The sequence below is a fragment of the Colletotrichum fructicola genome (genome assembly GCF_000319635.2).
Source record: "Colletotrichum fructicola Nara gc5 chromosome Unknown KSG_Nara_v1_contig04, whole genome shotgun sequence".
Taxonomy (NCBI): Eukaryota; Fungi; Ascomycota; class Sordariomycetes; order Glomerellales; family Glomerellaceae; genus Colletotrichum; species Colletotrichum fructicola.
The window spans coordinates 5,581,205-5,600,970 of record NW_027094054.1 but is presented as its reverse complement, the minus strand read 5'-3'; the positions used below and the strand labels follow the sequence as shown (position 1 = coordinate 5,600,970).

At 54.1% G+C, this 19,766-nt stretch overlaps 6 protein-coding genes across 6 annotated transcripts; 2 read left to right on the top strand and 4 right to left on the bottom strand.

The window, feature by feature from the left end:
- Positions 1 to 9: 9 nt before the first annotated feature.
- Positions 10 to 678, bottom strand: maiA-1 (Maleylacetoacetate isomerase; the record flags this gene model as incomplete). The annotated part of the gene is made up of 1 exon (XM_032027219.1): positions 10 to 678. The coding sequence occupies one exon, from the start codon at positions 676 to 678 to the stop codon at positions 10 to 12; it is 669 nt and encodes a 222-aa protein (XP_031892105.1).
- A 1,110-nt stretch (positions 679 to 1,788) lies between these two features.
- On the bottom strand, positions 1,789 to 3,525 carry CGGC5_v008424 (Secondary metabolism regulator LAE1; the record flags this gene model as incomplete). The annotated part of the gene is made up of 7 exons (XM_066152013.1): positions 1,789 to 2,065; positions 2,125 to 2,784; positions 2,840 to 2,880; positions 2,933 to 3,005; positions 3,060 to 3,101; positions 3,190 to 3,410; positions 3,487 to 3,525. The coding sequence occupies 7 exons, from the start codon at positions 3,523 to 3,525 to the stop codon at positions 1,789 to 1,791; spliced, it is 1,353 nt and encodes a 450-aa protein (XP_066008745.1).
- Positions 3,526 to 5,139: 1,614 nt separating this feature from the next.
- CGGC5_v008423 (uncharacterized protein) lies at positions 5,140 to 5,462 on the bottom strand (the record flags this gene model as incomplete). The annotated part of the gene is made up of 2 exons (XM_066152012.1): positions 5,140 to 5,234; positions 5,300 to 5,462. The coding sequence occupies 2 exons, from the start codon at positions 5,460 to 5,462 to the stop codon at positions 5,140 to 5,142; spliced, it is 258 nt and encodes an 85-aa protein (XP_066008752.1).
- Positions 5,463 to 6,457: 995 nt separating this feature from the next.
- On the top strand, positions 6,458 to 7,063 carry CGGC5_v008422 (uncharacterized protein; the record flags this gene model as incomplete). Its single annotated transcript, XM_032027195.1, has 1 exon — positions 6,458 to 7,063. One exon carries the CDS (start codon positions 6,458 to 6,460, stop codon positions 7,061 to 7,063), a length of 606 nt encoding a protein of 201 aa, XP_031891913.1.
- A 7,524-nt stretch (positions 7,064 to 14,587) lies between these two features.
- On the top strand, positions 14,588 to 16,247 carry CGGC5_v008421 (uncharacterized protein; the record flags this gene model as incomplete). Its single annotated transcript, XM_032027184.1, has 6 exons — positions 14,588 to 14,626; positions 14,786 to 14,866; positions 14,971 to 14,995; positions 15,053 to 15,152; positions 15,203 to 15,438; positions 15,529 to 16,247. The coding sequence occupies 6 exons, from the start codon at positions 14,588 to 14,590 to the stop codon at positions 16,245 to 16,247; spliced, it is 1,200 nt and encodes a 399-aa protein (XP_031891912.1).
- A 715-nt stretch (positions 16,248 to 16,962) lies between these two features.
- On the bottom strand, positions 16,963 to 18,606 carry CGGC5_v008420 (putative transporter; the record flags this gene model as incomplete). Its single annotated transcript, XM_032027173.1, has 2 exons — positions 16,963 to 18,305; positions 18,366 to 18,606. The coding sequence occupies 2 exons, from the start codon at positions 18,604 to 18,606 to the stop codon at positions 16,963 to 16,965; spliced, it is 1,584 nt and encodes a 527-aa protein (XP_031891911.1).
- Between the last annotated feature and the right edge of the window lie 1,160 nt (positions 18,607 to 19,766).

Here is a 19,766-nt window from a genome sequence, read left to right as displayed (position 1 = left end):
GTGTGATATCTATTTGATCCTCAACTCATCAGGGGTATCAGGCTGATTAAAATAATGTGCCTTCACCACTGCCGGATGCTCCTTCAACCCCTCCACCACCCTCCCAATCGTCGGATACACGCTCAAATCCACCCCAAACCTCTCCGCATTCCACACTGCAGGGAGCAAACACACATCCGCCATCGTCATCTCGTCCCCCACAGAACACTTGCCCGCCCACTGCTTCGCAACAGCCTCATACGCCGCCAGCCCGTCCGCCATCAGCTCGCGATTCCACTGCTCCGCATTGCCCCCTAGCGCCCTCACACGGCGCATGATGCGCATGTTGGTCACCGGCTGGATGTCGCAGCAGACGATGTTCACCAAACTCCGCACCGCGGCGCGGCGCTTGGCATCTTGCGGCAGCAGCGGCGTCGCGTCCGGGTGCGTCTCCTCGAGATACTCGAGCGCCGCGACGGACTGTGTGACTTTGAAGTCCGCGTCGGCGCGGTTGACGAGCAGCGGCACGGTGCCGGAGGGGTTCAGCGCGCGGTGGGCGGCGGAGAGGTGCTCGTCCTTGAGGAGGTTGGTCGGGACGGTTTTGTAGGGGATGGCTTTGGCGTTGAGGGCGATGCGCAGGCGCGCGGAGCAGGAGGAGCGGAAGTAGGAGTAGAGCGTGTAGTCGTGCTGGTCAGCCATCTTGGAGGTCAAGGGGTGGGTGTGGGCAGTTGTTGATGATGTGATTCTGATGACGGATGATGCTACCCGGGTGCGGCCCTGGAGGTGCCTGGCCTCGTCTTATGTGAGCTGCTCCTGGCTAAGACATGCTCAAACGACGGATGGCATGTTGCCTGGTGACGCCCTTCGAAGTACACAGCGGAAAGCCCGCAACTAGCCTTTCCATGCCGAAGGGGGAGCCTTTGCGGCGGGAATGCATGTGCGCGGGAGGATGATGCGGGGAAGACGGATGTCAGCGGCTTGAGTCCTGCGGAGAATAGGAGACATACCGCAGTGTCAGAGCTGCTTCAATTGGCACTTGTGATTGGTCAGTAGCTGTTGGCGGAAGCATGACACTGACGGCGGAATTGTCGGAATAAGCAAACCCAGGAGCAATCATCATGGAGTGAATCTTGTGGCTCGACACCTTGCGAGAATTCCGGATAAAAGCGTTCGATCGTATTTCTTCAAAGTATATCTTGTTTTGTTTAGAACGTTGGCCAAACTCTTAAAGCAAGAGCTGTCATCATGGCCGCCTTTGCAGGAGGGCGCGCATACCTTAGTGTGTGAGGCTTTCGGATCGGTATGAGTCGCGATGCTTAATGATTTCTGCTGTGAAATGAACCAATCAGCTAGAATAGCAGCCGATAGATCTCTTCCATAATGCGAGACAAGACTGTTTCTTATCGATTCCCCATGTGGCCTCTTAAGCATCCAGGGTGTCCTTGTTCTGGCAAGTTTTCAATCCTATGTCCCATTTCAATAACACAAAAAGCAAGAAAGAAGAAAAACACGAAGCCCCACGCAGGCTGGTCAGACGAGCAGGACTTTCGTCTATTCGGGACGGGAAATAGCTTGTTTCCGTTAGGGCGCCTGGACTTCGATTTACGTGAATTACACGTTGAAAATGTATCAACTTAGAGGTCATTGTGAATTCATGTGTAAACAACGCTCTTCGACGGGTTGAACATTGATACAGGCAGGGCACAATGCAGACCAAGGCGAAGAGCATCGGAATTAGGCTGAAAGCAAACTGGATTTCCTAATCTATTACGTGTCAAGCCCCAATAGCTTTTGACGCGTACTTCTTCCTTAGGGCGTATGGGACGTAGCCTCGGCCGACGTGTTTCCAGGGGATGTGGCTGCTGGTGCTGGAGATGCCGCAGGCTCGCCCTGAGTCGGAGCCGGTGCCAGAGATGCCGCAGCCTCAGCTTGAGTCGGAGCCGGTGCTGGAGATACCGCAGCCTCAGCTTGAGCCGAGGCCGGTGCTGGAGATGCCGCAGCTGCGGCTTGTGTCGGGACCGGCGCCGGGTCAGAAGCAGGGGGAGGGACCCACGGATTCTCCGGCTTGCGGCCGTACACCATGTGGCTGTGTTGTTTGGTCAGCTTCAATCGCAACCATGTTTCACGTCCCAAGACTGCACTTACTAATTGAAGTACGGCAGCGACTTCGAGCTCCTCAGAGCTATACGCATCTCCGCAACGAGGACCATAATCTCCTCGTAGGTCCATCCCAGGATCTCGCCAATCGGCTGGAGCGCCCATCCATCAAGTGACTGGTCCATGAAGAGGCCAGCGTAGTGCCCAACCTGCTTCAAAAATGGGTCCTTGGCCCAGCCTCCAATGGGCACCTTCCACTTCTTATGCACAATGTCAGCAAAGCCAGCTTCCTTCATACACTTTACCATCATGATCTCCTCGTTCGGGCCTTTGTACTGAGCCTGGCGGAAGCTGCGGCCTATGATGTCACCCGCATCCCAAAAGAGACCTGCCCACTTCTTGAAAATATGGTTCGGGTCATTCTCGATTTCGGGGTTCTCAGAGCCAGCCAAGATGTCAAACTCCATGCTCTCGAACCAGCCGCCAGGCTTCAAGTGGGTGAATGCTTGGTCATAGAAACGCTGCCAGTTGTCGATGCCGCCGTACAAATTGCGAGCGTGGATCGCATCGAAGTGGTCCCTCTTGAAGGTCCAATCAAGCTGGGCGTCGTCAATCTGGAAGATGCAGTTCGGCGGAACCCAGCTGGGCTGCACGGCTGAAATGTCCGTCCCAATGACCTCAATGGCCGGGAATTCGTCCGCAAGATCACTGCGCGCGTTAGATAGGTCCTTGATGATGTGCGGAATTGGAGTCATTGACTTACAGGGCCCAAAGACCCGATCCAGTGCCTACGTCGAGAACTTTCTATGAAATTAAGTCAATTTTCGGTTCGATCCGCACTTTCGATTTCACTGACCAGGTCGCCTTTCTCCACCGGAACTGGAGCATAGAAGAGTCTGTCATCCATGAGCATCAAGGTGAAGTGATGCCTATCCAACCATTAGCCGCGCAAAGCAATCCAGGCCGTGACGAATTTAGCATACACTACGTCAAAGGTCTCCAGCTGCTTATCATCATTCGGCGCCCTAGCATAAATGGTCAGCACAACGCACAACCTCTCAGAAATCTTGCGGCTGCAGAAGCAGTCTCGCAAGATGTAGAAGTCCTACTCACCAGTAGTCAATGGTGTTGGATGTCTGATAGGTTCTGCCCTTGATAGTGCGAAACTCGCGTACACTGGAGCTCAGAGAGGCCGTAGACTCTCGAAGGCTATGTGGATACCAATTAGTTCCAAACTCGCTTCCGATTTCGAGCTTCGAGTTTACTCGCCTGTTCCTCCCGTCATCGTCGAGTGAGCCCGCTTCGGACTCAAGGTCAGCAATGACCTGAGGATCCTATGATTCGGCACCTCGCGTCAGCGAATCTGAGACTGCCAATCTGCAGCAAGCACGGTGGTGGCGGCGAACTTACGGCCTGGATCTCCGGGACTTCTTCGGGCTGCTGCGACATCTTGTACGATAATCGACACAATTGAATAGCTTCAAAGCTTGAGTCGCACGAGTGAACAGTCGCTCTTCCAAAAGACAACTGGGAAGTGAGAGGTTCAGAGAAAGCAAAAGTTGCCACGAACGCCGTTGAAGAAAGAGGGGTAGGGAAAGCGACAAGCAGGCACACCTGTTGGTGTTGGTGGAGCTTGACGGCGGAGCGACATGGGCTGTTGGCCCGGTGTTCAACAGTTGCAGGGCCTTTCTGTAGCGTGATCATACCCATGTTGTTGTGCAAGAGGGCCAATCAACATTTCGCGGACACAGCATGCCTGCAAATCCGACTGCAGCCAAGGGCGAAGCGTTTGCCTGATGCAGTCCCCGAGGCATCGCAAAAATGCGAGATAAGAGGGGCACTCCACGGGTGCAACCACGTGTATGTCGGCAAAGCCGTGATGGCCGGCAGTCCGAGAATCCCGCAGCGTGAAACGTTTAGCCAAACACCAGAATCACTGCCAAACAGCAATCGGTATGATGCAGCAGTCTCCTAAGTATTGCATTCATGATTGTAAAAGCTGAGAAGCATTTGAGCGAAAGAGGCGGGGAGCAAGCCCGGTCGCCATACTCCTAGCAGAGCCTCCTGACGGGATTGAGAGGCCAAAGACATGAAGTGCACTATTTACAGCAGCTTGCTGAAAATATGAATTTACATGAACATCTCTAATACCTTATACGGAATTCAATTGATCATGTTTCCCCCTGAGCAAAACTTTTGTTGAGTTCCCACACCGCCATCCTCGTCAACATCGTTGCTTGAATCAATCAGCTCAGCCTTGCTCGTGTCACTATGAAAGACGAAGATTCAGCTCAAACCCTCTTGGAGACTTGATGCTCATAGGTTACGTGACCTCATGCTGCGATGGGAATCGTTTGTAGACAACCTGGGTAAACAAAGATGCCTCGATTCAACACTATGGTCTCTGCCAAGTGCGAGAACGATAGTGTCATGCTATTCTCACCACTATCCAGTTACTAATGAAGGCAGCAAAGAACAATTTTGGAGGTATCCAGGCACTAACATCTCGATCGTTCCTGGACGTTTACCACTTAATCTGATTTTACTAACGGATGTTCTGGCCCGGTCCATAGAGAAGCTACGGCCGGACGCCACGACGCCATCCCACACACCACGGACTAGTAGACTACACGTTGGTGAAGGCGGTGCACATAGAGCACGCGTGGAGGTCGGACTTGCCGTAGCTGTTTTGAATTGCCTTTTCAAGCTTATCTTGAATATGTGCGTAGAATGGACGGCTAATCAACCTTACTCTTCGGTATATGCCATTACATTTACGGCTTAAACCCATATCCCGAACTTCATTTCCTACTACGACTGCAGCAATGCTCAAGGAGCAGAAGTGTTTTGAGGATAATAATTTCAGGCTGCAGAAATGGAACTCAATGGCGCATTCCTTTCCTACTCTTCTTTGGGATCTCGAAAGGACTGGCCGACAAAATCGGTCTACAAATCATTCTGGCTTGCATTGGGAGTTTCATTGATCTCGGATCGTTCCGATCAGTCCCTGGACATGTTCGGGAATGCTTCTGAATCAAGCTGTCTCACTCAATCCTCGTGAATCTAGATGCGAACCTCTCGAAATGAATCGACCCGATGCCGTCGGTGAAAGAGGGACGGCCGGTCGTCAGGCCGGAAGGTGGACGCGATCGTCAAATCTGATAGCGATTAGAAAGACGGGAGCACCCGGGCAACGCAACCGCAGACAGAGATGATGACTCACGCAGGTAACAAGCCTGCCGGAAGCTCCCGTATGAACCTAGAATCAGAGGTGCAAATTCCGTGCCTGGTAGGGCGTCTACCCCTTTGAAAAGGAAAATACTGGCCAGGCCCCTATCGTTCGCCGAATTGAGAATGCGAGACTGGAAGACGGAGAGCAATAGCATTGTGTATATAAGAAAGATGTCTTTACTCCTCTAAAAGAATGACAACAAGAATCCAAGACACCCATAGCATTGTTGCCGGTTCGTGAAGCAACATTCCTCAACTCTCCCCATGTAGTCAGTCGGCCCGCGATCTGGATCACTTCCGGCCCGAGCATGATTCAAGATGACGGGCAAAATTCTACAAGAAGAGTGACGCAAAAGCTTTAGTCTGACGTCGCTTGAATTCCACAATACACTAGTTTTTATCACCGTGTGGTCGGTGATCGCGATACCCGAGCAGGCTTCCCGTAATAGTTCGGACCGCAAACAGACAATCCTTCCCCGACGCAATTCAACGTCCACTTAGCCCGATGCAACAAGTCTTCATCATCTTAACCCTCCGATCAACGAGTCCCTTTCCTCGCAGAGCTCTAGACCACCTCTCCGTAATCAGCTGCTCACGCGAATCAGTCCTAGCGCCTGTCACTTCACCCCCCGCAAAATAAGCACCGCCTTTGACTACCGGCCGGATGCAGCCAGACCGTAGCTCCCGGATTCGGGGCTGTCGACTGCGGATCAAGCCCGCCTCTTGCGTAGCGCCCGTAAGGGCGAGCGATTAACCTTACGTCCCACGTAGGCTGATGGCCGTTCTAGCCCTGTGGCTCACGTCGTACCCTCGCGGATTGGCAGGAGCCTGGATGAGCTAGATGTGATTGAGTGAGACACCGCAGAGGGCAAGCGATGTCTCGGAAAGGCTTATTGCTCGAGGTCCGCGGACGATTAGGGGTCGTCGGGACGAAAAGCTGGCCGGCTTGGGGTTGATCTGCGCCTGCATACGATGATAAATACGGTCCTTCTGTCCCTTCTTTGCAGAGAGGGAGAATCACCCACTCGATCAACTCCAGTCAACAGCCGGTTAGACAGATCTTCAACGCTCAGCTTCAGATCTTCCCAAAACCGTTTCTCAAGATACCAACAACACCACCGACATCTCTTGCGTCTACTTCTCAGACAAGATGCATTTGTTCAACGTCATTACGTCTTTTGCTGTGCTCTCCACAGCTTCAGCGGCCGTCATTCCTCGGATACTGACGGACTTCAAACCCGATGGATGGAGCTCTATGCCCCAAATCACTCCAACCGTCGACACCATCAGTGCAGACTTGACCAATCTGGACAAGGCCATCACAAATCTCACCGACGTTCTTCAGAGCTCCTCCGGTGGCATCATCAAAGCAATCTCCGACGTCTCCTCTGTCATCTCCCACACCATCTCGATTCAGTCCGCCAACCGTCAGGCCATGTTGGACGTACAGGAGCTTGACACTGTATTCTCCGCCTCAGATTCTTCGACCATTATCAACAAGCTCAAGGACGATGTATACCCCCACGCCAAAACGGCTCTTGATTATCTTGCACAGGCCAAATCGGAAGGCCTTCTGAACACTCTAGCCTCGAAATTCGCCGTCCTGCCATACCTCAATGTTCTCAGCAGCGAATACGACGGCTTCAGCACTGGTCTTCTCAAGTACATCGACTCGGGCTCCCAGGCTGACGCCAAGACCGTCCTGGACAACATCAAGAATCTCTTGGCCAGCACCATCTCGACCTACTCCGGTTGATTCCAGCTACTTGCGGATGACAGACCGGTGATGGGAGGGACTTTCTTGAGCAAAAGCTGCGTGTATCTTAGGGAGCTGATAATGGATCAGGCTTAGCCGAAGAAAATGGCACTTTTCTTTTGTGATTACGGTTTATGACTCTTTGCATTAGGCATTAGCGTTGATGTTAGCATACCTACCTAATAAGCATTTCCATTCGTTCCTTGCAATAACGTTCCCGAGAACATGTCTTCCTAACGCTGCTTGTGCATGTCAACCGGTGATCCCGACCGAATTGCGAGGTCTAGACTTTTGCCGAGACAGCTTTCAGCTGGGCTTGGAAGGCTCGGAGTGGCCTTCGTGGGATTTTTGCGCAACCGGTACGTGGCTGCCCTCAAGTTGCCATTTCCGGCGGTAGCCACCACAGAATGAAGATTAGCTCCTACGCCCATCTCAACAGAAACAACATGAACGGCGGTCCAGATTGAATGGGTATTCGTTGCTGAAAGCATTGCATTTTATCAGCAAATCAGTCGATTGAGGACTTGCTGGAGATTTGACCATGGCAGCCAAGCAAGGTCATGCTACAGGAGGATGACTTACTTCATACCAGACAAACAAAATATTTACATACGGAATAGGCTCAGCTACACCACATAGGGTAAATGAGTTTGGTTAGATATTATAAAGCAGGTATAATGGCGGAATAGAGAAGCTTTGGTGGCACCGGGTGTCGTACAACTATAAGTTTATACAACAGGTGCAGTGCAACAGGTCTGTCATTTAATTCAAATTGAGAACTGTGGTATGATTGATCAAGTATGGTTGAGGCTACAAGTGTCTGATTTCATTTATAATTACTCAGAAAGTTCGCAAAGTTATTAGGAAACTATTAAGTATTGATTTGGATAGAAGCTAGCCTATTTGCCCTATTTCAGCGGGTAGAACATGTTCATTAGCAGCCAAACACGTCATTCTGTAGCCAGTTCTTGAGGCACTAGATCATATCTAGTTGATATGGCTTCATTTGAAGCCTCTGCAAGGTGATCGACACCACTGGTGGTTTATGTGATTGACTTGTTGAAGTCGGAGACACTATATCAAAGCGTTTGGGTAGACGAAAAATCAGCGAGAAAAGAAATCCCCATCGGTAATAAGAAACGACTGGCCAAACGAAAGCAAACAGCAGCGGAAACGGGAAATGGCGTCATTACAGCTGAGCATACATGTTCGGGTGGCCGGCGTTCAACCATTTTTTCAACTACTTCTCTATGCTATGACATGTATGGAGAAACACCTCATTCGATATATATTATTTGTGTCTGAATGACGGAGTGATTTGAAAGAGCTTTGAGTGAAGCTATGTTGTCAAGGTTCGTCACCCAACTGCCGGTCCACACGACTCAGCTCAACCTTCAAGTCTCTTCATATTTGAGACTATGTCAATCCCCGCGAACATAACCCTGTTGGGAATGATGATACCTCTCATTCTTCTCTATGAGTGGAGGCTAAATTTGAAGTCATAGAGATAGTTATGTCATATCCATGAACATTCAGACTTGACTGACTAGTAATATGGCCAAAAGGACTCACCTGCAGCGGATGGGGCACGAAAACTCAGGTAACCCTAAGCGCGCAAGCAAGGCATTATACCGCCCTATCCCATTTGCCCACATCCCGAATTGCCCTGCTGGGCTGAATCACTTCCACCGGATGTCGAGATTATGTCCACAAAAGGAAGAAGCTTGATTCAAGCCAACTTGTAATTACTGAATAACGAGGCCACCAACGGAATGACGATGGTGATGTATCACTCAGCAGCACGACGGTGTTGACTAAGCCTGTGCGAGGCGCAGACTCGCCGACTCTCGGCACACACACATTGGATACACGTGAGGGACGCCAAGTACCGGCCACAGCAAATCAACAGCGGCAGCAGGAGATGACATGACGGGACATCATGCCACCAGGCCGTGGCCACAAGCCAACATCGCCTCGGGACAGTGATACTGTATGCGAGCAAAAGCGACAACAGCTTTTCTAGTTTGCCGTTGTGGTGAGACTAGGGCGGGTGGAACGTCGCAAGACCCGAAAGCGAAAACTCCAGAGACGAGTAAGTTGACCGCACATCTTTCGGTCCGCGAGATTGCCAAGAAATTCCATATCACCATACGTTATCGACTTTCATCAGGCTGGAGGCGGGTTGGATAGATAGGTTAGTCTCAGTTGGTCCTTCCAAGTTCCTTAAGCTTAACAAAGGTGAACCGGTGGCCCATCTGCGGTGATTAATATCGATTGTGCAAGGGGGGATTTTTTAATTGTCGCCCGGTAGGATTTTGATCATCGGCAGGCTCAGCAATACGGATTAGAGTTGAAGCGGTGGCTGGGCGTACAAGGCACCTGAGCAATGCATAATCCAATCCTTGACTTTATCTCTCTGGTGGAATTTGATGGTTCGGAATCTATCCGTAGGCAGGTCGCCCCGAATCATTGAGAGAGAGAAAAAATCAATTGCCGGAGCGAGTGTCCGGCCGCCGCGCTCTGAGCTGTCGCGACATGTCTTGGCGCGCGGGGCGATAGTGTGATTTAGTTTTTGCGCTGCTGCAAAGAGAGGTTGCAGCAAACATCTGGCGGTGGACAGGACGGTAGGCTCTGTTTGGGTGTGTCCCGTCCGTTACACTTGGCTACTTCTGACCCGTTTCCCGCTTGACTGCTTCATTACAAAGAAGATGATCTTGCCTATGTCGCTCGTTGTGTCAAGTCTAATGTGTCCTCTTTGTGAACCTGCTGCTCTACGGGATACATCGCTGCAGTTTTGTGACGGAGCCACAAATGAACTCTGTCGTCATTCTGACAGGGGCCGTGGCTCCGAACAGACGGGAGAACATTTTTTGGTCAGTGGCTGCCTGTGGTGCGTGGGAGGCTGGAATGGAGGCGGGATGGAGGGGGGCACGGGCTCGCGGGAATTAGACGAAAGAAAACGGTCCTTCACACTGTTCAGAAGCAGCGCCCGTTCAAAGGAGGACCGGATCCCCGATGGATGGATGGATAGACCCAGCGCCGTTGGATCGGCAGGCGGCCCTGTGATGAGAAACGCCGCGACTTCGTGCCTGTGAGCTGCTGACAGGACCGGCCTCATTTGAACGTCCTCCGGGCCCGTGGAAGGGGATCCGGGGGTCCGAGTCAGGGGGGAGGGCCAGGGGATTTTGGAGGTGACAAGACGGAATGACAAGACGGTGGACGAGAATGGGGATCTCGGCGGAAGGGACACAGCCTGCCCCAAGCAACAGTGAGAGAAAAAACGTCTCCGAAAAGCCAAGGGACCAAGACGCCAAGACGTTGGACGTGAAAAACGTGGAGAGAGGCGTTGGGAGACCGAAGAGCGAGCAGTATCTTGGCCCTTGGGGCTTTTGGGGAGGGGGAACTGGAGAGGGGGAACGGAGTGCCCGAGGACGAGTGACTCCAAGCGCCTTGTAAAGCGGAGGCCTCTGGCGGAGAATGAGGAAGATCTTGTACGCTTCTTGGACATAACCACCCCGCTTTTCTTTTTCATCGGTGGCTCTCCCATTGCTCTTGGCAGACAGTCAAGCTTGGCGGTAGAGTCATCGGAAGTCACTGCCTCAGCGTGTGGACTGGGACGAGTGACTTGTGTGAGCTGTATGCTTAGCTCGAGTTGAGGTGAGCGAGTTCTATGAGTGGTGAGTGAGTGGTTGTGTTGCACACTGCGACCCGCGTCCTGCATCTGCGTCCTGCGGCTTCAGTGTCCTGCGTCTGCACCTCGTCTCGTTCCATGTCAACAGACAACCAGCCTACTGCTGGAAATGCGACTACTGCGGCAGGCTGCTCTTTCTGGGCTGGCCGACTGGGTCCCTCACCTCCAAATCCGCATCGCCCGAGTCCTCCTGCTCACCCATTTCTCGCCTCTTCAGTTCAAGTCAGACGGTTCCCGTCACCGGGCTGGACTGCAGTCCCGGGACGGGCTCTCAGCGAATGGGCATGGCTGGCTGGGGCGGCACAACGTCCGTTTTGTGGGTTGATAGGGTCCACCGATGCACACACGGAACGAGAATGAAGAGGAGAAAAACAGCAGCTTGCACCCGCGGAACGGGCGAGGGCACTCCGATAGACGGCCGGGTAAAAAAGACCGATCTTACGGCTTGTTCGTCAGACGAGGCACGAGGGATGATTGTGGTTGATGGGACATAACATGGAGTCGATGAGGTGAAGGATGAATGAGCGCCTCAATATGTCGGTGACAATAGCGGAGGCGTCGGCGAATATCATCAGCCGGTTGATCGCTCTAGGATCACAATGCCTACTCGCACATACGCTCCTGTGGAACGGCACAATATATTGCCAAAATTTCGATCGGATGTGATAATAGCCTGCGGCAAGAAACAAGGCCGCCACCAGACCCTCAATCGCATTAATGCCAACTCCGCTTGGCAGGCATGTCTTAAACGTTGGGTGAAGCCGCTCATGATGGGCACCACCCCCAACCTCTCTGGCGCCACACGCACACACACACACACTTTCAGGTGTATCTGGGTCTTTCTCTCTCTTCCCCCCACCGCCTTGGCAAGTGTTGCTCTGAGATTATCCCCGAGTGCATGTGTGTGTGCATCGTGACATTGCCAAGCGGTGAACTGTAGCTGGCCCAGCACTGCAATGTTTGTGTGTTGATGATCACCACACTGTCTCGGTTTTATTGCGAGTCGCACGAGCCTCAATTTACGGGCGGCACATCGGTCTCGCGGGTTCATCAAGCGAGCATCTTCCTTTGACGAGGCACCGTCTTGGACATTTTTGAGAACATGCAGAATAAAAACCCCGGGAACACCGTATCGGAAACGATGGAATAGTTGCGTTCCATTCTGAGAAAACCCCGAGGAGAAAATCGAAGCATTTTTCGAGGTCCACCGCCCGGCATGCACAGAACCGTCCACGAACAGCTTGGAGCCGGCGGCAGTGCAGTGTAGCGTAGCGGTACGCGGGAACTCTGACAGATCGGCCTGGAGCGCAACAACCCATGAGCATTCTCCATTTCTTCCAGCAGTTGGTCTCCATCGAATCCATGATCCATCGTTATCCCAACCCCATGCAACCTCTCTGTCTGTGTTCTCTGGTCCTCTGCGGCGTGGTGATCGATGGCCGGAGGAAGTGGACGATGTCCCTCTTGGGGCACACCGGCTGCGGTTTGACGCCGGTGATTGGGCAGGGCGTGGGCTTGGGGGCAGGACGATGGAACCAGGAAGACAAGCACTATCGTGCTGGCCCTGCCCACCCCACGCATCTTATTGAAGAGGGACCTGGTGGTGAGTGGTTTTGATGAAAGAGCAAGGGCGACGAGAGACCTGAAGCGACGTCTGGGGCGGTGATGGGGTTCTGTTGGGAGTTGCCTGGAGATTCAAGCCGGCTCTTGGGTCTTGGTCGCTTCAATTTTTCAATGTTCACGAGTCAATTGTAACAGCGAGATTCTCATCCAACACTGAAGCATTTCCTTTCTTCACTGACAGAGGAACATTGAGAGAGAAATACGTACCGAAGAGTCGAGTGTCCACAGACTTCAAGGTGTGCATCCGCTAATACTGTTTGTGTCTAGCATCATTTTCCTTCCACCTTCCATGATTCCACCGCCATGTACCCCGTCGCACAACCAGCAGCGAGAGATACCTCATTCCGCTCCTCCCACAGCTTCCATCGAATCATGACGTCCTAAATCAGCCTTCCGCTTGGCATTGCGGGGCAGGTCTGGCCACTGTAGCCCAATGACAACGGCGTCTGGCTGAGAGGGAGACTCTGTTTCTCTGTTTTGCTCGTGCCGCTGGACGCTAGAGAAAGCAGCAGAACAGGTTCAGGTTCACTTCACTCTACAGTCTACACTAGCTGGGTCTGCTGGTGTGTCTGGAGTCTGAGTCTGAGTCTGGTCTGGTCTGGTCTGCTTCTCGACACTGCATTGCATGCCGCCTCCTCCTCCTCCTCTTCTGACCTTTGGATCCTTCTTCTTGCTTGGTCTCTTGGCTCTCGTTGAAGCTTGGCAGCGGTGCTCTTGGCGCAATCTTTGGGAAAAGGTTGGAGGGCCCAGCTCCATGGGCCGTTGTCATTGGACATTGTGACCCGTTTCTGGGTCCAAGATACCCAGCTTTCCTTCTCTTCCCCCTCCACCCCGGTCACCACCGACGCCAGGCCCTTTGCCAATGCCAGGTTGCCCCCCCTCGCTCTTTGCTTTTGCCCCATCCATCGTCCCTGCTGGTCCTGCTTCTGTTGTGTTTCTCTGTCTTTGCCTCTGTCTGCCGCTGCTCCTCCGGCTGCTGCTGGTTTGCTGGCGGCGGGCGGGTGATCCTGTACGTACACAAACAAGCCCAGCCGGCCCAGGTACTCATTCGTTCAGCCAACAATATCAGCGTAACAGACGCCTCCAGCCATCATAATCGTTTCTTGCATGCTCTGTCTGTCTGCTCTTGTTTGCTGCTGCTGCTGCTGCTGCTACTGCGGCATGGAATCGGGATAAGCTTGTCTGTGTCTCTCTCTGTTCCCATTCATTCAATCTTCCATCTGTCCCTCCATCCACCCAGGTCCCGTTCCCATTCCCATCCATCCATCCATCATTATCCCATCCCATCCCATCCCATCCCCATCCCGCCCATGACCACCACCACCGCCAGGCCCTTGTCCATGTCCATCATACCAACCGTATCTTCCGATACCTCGCCCCAAGGAACGCTCTCCGCTCTCCGCCCTCTCCCACCACCCGACCTCGACCACGCCCAAACCGAACCGTGCTAGACTCAAATCTGTGCTCGTCCCAAAAAATTAAACGGTTCTACCCAACCCAACCGACGGAAGGGAAACTCAACCTTGAAAGCAGTCCACCACCAGACGAAACCGAACCCGCCAGGCGACCGATGCCAACTTTCTTTCAAGCTCCTCCCAGCCCAGCTTGTCCAGCTTATTCCCAGCAATCAACCACCACCACCATATTCGTAGCATCGAACGAACGAAGCGTTGCATTGGGGAAAACCTCTGCTCAGTGCGCTCAGCCCTTAGCCTCCGCTATTCCGTTCCGCCCTTCGTGACGTCGATTGGCGAAAAGGAAACGATTCAACACCACCACCGCCAGTCCACTACCGGCTGCACACACGACCACTGCGCACCCGAAACATCATCCCATACCGCACCGTCCGCCGCATCGCGACTAGACGCAGAAAACGTCTATCCCTCTCGAGTCGAACATCGCGAACGACGACGTCGACGCTCGAACAGCTGTACCGCAGCTCTACTTGCGCGAACTCTCCCCGTAAACCGCCGCCGAACCTGCCGAACGAACCTCGAGTCCCGCGCTTCCCCCTCTCTCCCCCCTCTGGTTCGAACAAAACAACACCCAACACGGCCGACAACATAGCGTCTCGCCAGGGATCGGGCCAGACGACGAGGACTCTTCCTCCCGAACCCAAGGGGTTTAAACACCTCACCTCCTCGTCGATGGCTTTTTTGACCAAAAACATCTGGCCCAAAGATGGGAGGAACCGATCGCATATCCCGGCCATGCCGGTGTGGATTGCAGGCGTCAGGATAGCACAGCTCGTAAGGAATCACCGCCACCACCACCCGCTCCGCTCCGCTCCCGGCCTCGATGTGCAGCACGCGACATTTGCACAGCAAAAGATGTCGAAATGCACGCATCTTGGGAGCTGGAGCTTGTTTTGAGGAACATCATGTTGATGGTTTTATGTGGAATTGCAGGTCCTTTCGATTGCGACATTAGTGGTGACCGTGTACGGCCTGACCACCATGCAGAAAGCGACAAACTATCGCAGGATAACGGTATGGCTCTTGCACATGAACAAAACTATCTTGCGCCTGGACAAATGCTCCTGCGCGCACAGCCTGAACTTTTTGGCTAACGTATTGCGTCTTGTATCTTGCAGTCCTTCAGCGGCACTGAAGGTTTCCGTATGTCACACCACCCACATCTGCTCATCAATCCGTGTACTGACATTCTGAGGACAGCGCTTTCGTGGTTTGCTTTTGCTTGGACCTTCTCCTATCTGGCATGGCTAGGCGTCGCAGTAATGTTCATCCCCATGATGTACAATTGCTGGGTGCATCTGTGAGTTGTCTTCGCCCATGGTCGCTGCGCCCATCTCTAACGAATCACAGTGGTCTGGAGCTGCTCACCGTCGTGTTTTGGATGATCACCATGGCTCTACTGGCCAGCCACGCCGACGACCTCGACTCTCTCGATGCTTTCATCGTCACTTTCGGGCCCAAGTATGAAGTGTACTACAAGATGAATGTTGAACCTTTCGCCGAAGGCTTCGTAGCCGCCACATATGCCGGGACTGCCCTATCGACCGTCAACTTTGTTCTTTTCATCCTCACCATCGCAATCTTTGGTGAGTTCATGCCCCACGCTCATTCAAAGACCCGTCGCGAGATTCGGTCTCATTCCCTTGGCACTGAGAACTCCCAACTGACCTCTCCAGGCCGCGCCCTCCATGCTTACCGCAAAGCCAACCTTGAAAAGGCCCCCAGCACCACCGACTCTCAGAAGACGATCCAAGCCGAAGGCGACAAGATGGTCGCCTCACCCCAGATGACATCCGCGATCCCAGCTTACATCCATTGGCAACACAACAACAACCAGTACCACCCGCAACACCAGCAGACATACGCCTACTACGCCCAGCCATACGCGCAATCGCCGCACTCGCAAACGAACCCCTCGCCGCCGAATTCCGTCCCGCCGCACGGGTTCCAGCCGGCGTACTTCCCCAACCCGCAATGGCTGCCCCAGCCACCACCACCTCAACACCAACCACAACCGCAACCGCAGCAACCGCCCCCGGAAGGCGGCGTCTGGCCGCAGCAGAACTACACCATGTACCAGCAACAAGTGCCCATCGCCCCTCAGCACACGGGCCAGACAGGCACCGACCTCGGCACGCCGCAGTTCCCGATGGTGAGCCCCGTGGCCGCCACCAAGTCCGACTACCAAGGCGTCTACCCGACGCCGCCGCCGGGAAGCACGACGACGGCGGGAGGGGTACAACACGGCTACATGGCGCCTCCACAGCCGCCGCCGCCGCCGCCACCGGCGCCGGTACCCGGGTCGGCGCAGTCGCCGGTCGAGTTGAACGACGGGCTGGGCGAGCCGGGTATGCCTGCGGAGCTGCCGAACGATCCGCCCAGGTCACCGAGATGACAACGATCATGAGGAATTTTATTTCACAACTTTGAAGAGCAGCTGGGGTTTTGTTTGATTTTCATTTTATTCGGCCTGTATCAGGTCACCCGGGACAAACGGAACTTTTAACGAATTTCGGAAAAAACGACTTCTACGGCGCACAACTTATTTTCGTCTTCATTATTTCATTGGGCGCGGCAAGACACATGCATAGAGAACGGCGTTCTGGGAAACTACTAGGGGGAAACCGGCGCAAACAAGGGCCCAGCAGATTAAGCGTAGCTCTGGATTCTCGCCAACCTTTTTGATCGAATTTATTTTTCTCATTTTCAACGGCCGGGGAACAGGGTTCATCAAACCTCACCTTTTTACGACGAACCGAGGGCGGAGCCGGCGGAAAAAAGAAGCGGGACAGGGGGCCTCGTTGAGATTTTTCTTTGGAACCAACCGCGGCGAAAAAGAACGGTTTGCCTTCGTTGTATTTCTAGTTTAGATGGACGTCCCCTTTGAGGGGTGACTGGGGTTCATGATGCTTAATCCATGATAAACCCTCCCGATTTACGACCGATCGGGGGGACCATCTTTTGACTCATACTGCTTGTACGATTTCGGTGACGTTCGTGCGATTGAATACACCTTGCTAAGTAACCGTGAGACGTGAAGGAGGGAAGATTCACTCAATTACAACTATCATTACGAATGTCAACTCAGCGACTATATTTGCGGTAGTTCCTCAGTAAACATAGCGGAAGTACGGGTTCTCCTTATCTGTCAAATCCTGGAACGCAAGCTTCGCCCTCTCCTCTTCATCAACCGGCAACGCATCGCGCTTCTTGTTCTCGCTCCAGAGAACATAGTACAGCGCCCCCGAGGCCAGGATGCAGATTACGTAGCAGATGATCAGACCCAGCCAGAGCTCGGGGTAGTGCGCCGCCTTGCTCTGCGACTTGACCAGCTGCGGCCCGACGATGTTGCCCACGCAGTACGCCACGAAGATGGTCGCCGCCATGAAGCTCTTCTTCGTGTGCCCGGCCACATTCGACATGCCAAGCGTGATGATGAGGCTCACCACGCCGCCGAAGAAGCCCGTCAGCGAGTACCCCACCACAGGCGCCGCGGCGTGGCGCGTCCACGCGGACTTCCAAATGAGCGCGCAGCCTGCGATGACGGGGAGGCAGCACACCACGAGCATGAGGATGCGGATATTTGGGATGCGTGTGCCGAGGTAGCCCGTCGCGAGGATGACGAGGAAGCACAGCCCGCCGAGGGGGAACTGGAACAGGATCGACTCGAGGGAGGTCCAGCCGAAGGTGGACACGATGAGCGGGCCGAAGCCGGAGACGGCGCCGTTCATGGTGTAGGCGGAGGCCATCATCAGCGCGACGAGGTAGACCTTCACGTCGGCGAGGGCCTCGCGGAGCTGGGCGGGTTTGAATTTGGTGCAGCGAACGCCGGTCTGGCCGTAGCGCAGGCGCTCGACGGCGGCGAAGCGCTCGTCTGCGGTGAGGAACCACGCGGAGACGGGGGAGTTGGGCAGGGCGAAGCAGAAGACGCCGAACAGGAAGGTCAGGCAGCCGGCGAGGAGGTAGATGTACTGCCAGGGGCGGAGGTGGCCGGCGCGGATCTGGGCGAAGGCGTAGTTGAGGGCGCCGCCGACGATGGTGAAGAGGCCGGTGGAGGAGAACCACCAGCTCTGGCGGAGGGATTGCTCCTGCTGGGTGTAGTAGCCGGAGACGATGCACATGAAGCCGGTGGGGATGATGGACTCGACGAAGCCTAGGAAGAAGCGCTGGGCGTAGAGGCCATGGTGCGAGGTCACGGCGGCGGTGAGCATGCAGATGCCGGACCAGAAGATGACGACGGCGCCGAGGATGCGACCGATGTCGAAACGCTGGAGGGCGTAGGTCATGGGGTAGAGGCCGGCGAGCATGCCGAAGTAGAAGAGGGAGGTGGCCCATGAGAGGCGGGAGGTGTCGACGCCGCCGGCGGGAGTTGGGACGGAGAGGTGGAGGTCGGAGGTCATGCCGAAGAGGACTGCTGAGCCGAGGATGGCTTTGTCGTAGTACACGAGTCCATCTGTTGAGATGTTAGATGAGCTGGTTTGAGATGAGACGGGTGATGGGAATGAGTACGAACATCCGAAGATCATGGCGGGTATGAGGAACCAGTCAATCTTGCGAACCGCGCGGGCGGCGACGATGGGGTCAAAGTCTTGAATATGTGTGCCGACCATCGCGAGGGCATCGTCGTCGCCGGCACGGGGCGGGTGGCCGTCGGCCGGCGCGGGAGCCTCGACATCGGCGCCCGCTCCGGCGTCTAGGGGCCCGGCGGCGGCTGCTGTCCGGGCGGTGGTGGCGACATGCTTTTCGGGGGCCATCGCGGGATGAGACGAAACCTTGCAGCGAGGACCTTGTATCCGAAGGGGAGGGAAGATACGTAGCCGACCTCGTTACTTTTGGAGGAATCGAGACGGATTCGATGTGGTGGATGAGTGAGCTGAACTCTGGCTAGTCCCTTTCTCACTTTGTCATTGGCGAGGGATCCCTTTGCGCGGATTGTGGTATGGCAAAAGTCGCCTCAGGACAGGCTGGGGTGGCGGTGGTTGTGGTGGTGGCAGCTTGGGATGAAAAATTTCATGAGCGAACCATCTTGGCGATGTGGTTGACGGACTCTTCCGCCGGTCTTAATTAACTCGCGGCTCTTTTTCTTGACATTCAACCCCACGTCACATCTGCTTCCGCTTCGACGATCGTTGGTTCCCAGCGGAGAGGTAGCGAAGAAAACCTGACGACCGGGGGTTGCCAAAGCCATTTCCAACCGCCATCCTGGACCATTTTTCTCGCACTTGATCCGCTAAACGGGTCTGGGAATGAGCGGATTTGGGCAAATTTCTGCAGCGTGCAGATGTCTCGCTTGGGCTAAAGAGGGACTGGAGAGAGACGACGATTGGACGCGGGAGAGAACACGGTCTGGGCCGCGGGTACAGTCGGAGATGGGGGGCCGAACTCGGCGGGTGGGATTCGCGGGTTATTAGGATTGCGGCGAGTTGGGTGATTTGCCGGGGGCTAGGGGGCTGAAAGTGAGTGGTTTTGTGTCTAGAATGTGTGATGGGATGAGGCTGTTTTGTGTAGGGTTTTGAACTATATTAAACGCGGATATGAAATGTCAGAGTCTCACAGTGGGATGGAGGCAGTTGGGATGGATTGGGGAATCGGGGAGAGCCGCCCGGGATGGGTGAGTGAGGGATGCTGAGTGAGATTGGGCTTGTTATCGTCGATTGAGTGGCAACGGCGGGTAATCTAAAAAGATCCTGAGACTTCAATTGCTCTCTATGACGGCACAGTTCTTGTTTTATGTTCAGTCGAGATCATCAAATGAGAGAATAATCGTTCTCATGAGTAGTTTGGTGGTACTGAGTGAGAATCTGGAGTGAGACTGAACGCTCTCGGGAATCGCTGAGAGCTATCCACCGCGGAAACATCTCCCCACAAGGGAAGCTTTGATCATAAACATGATGTGTTCAGCGTCTTTTCCGAC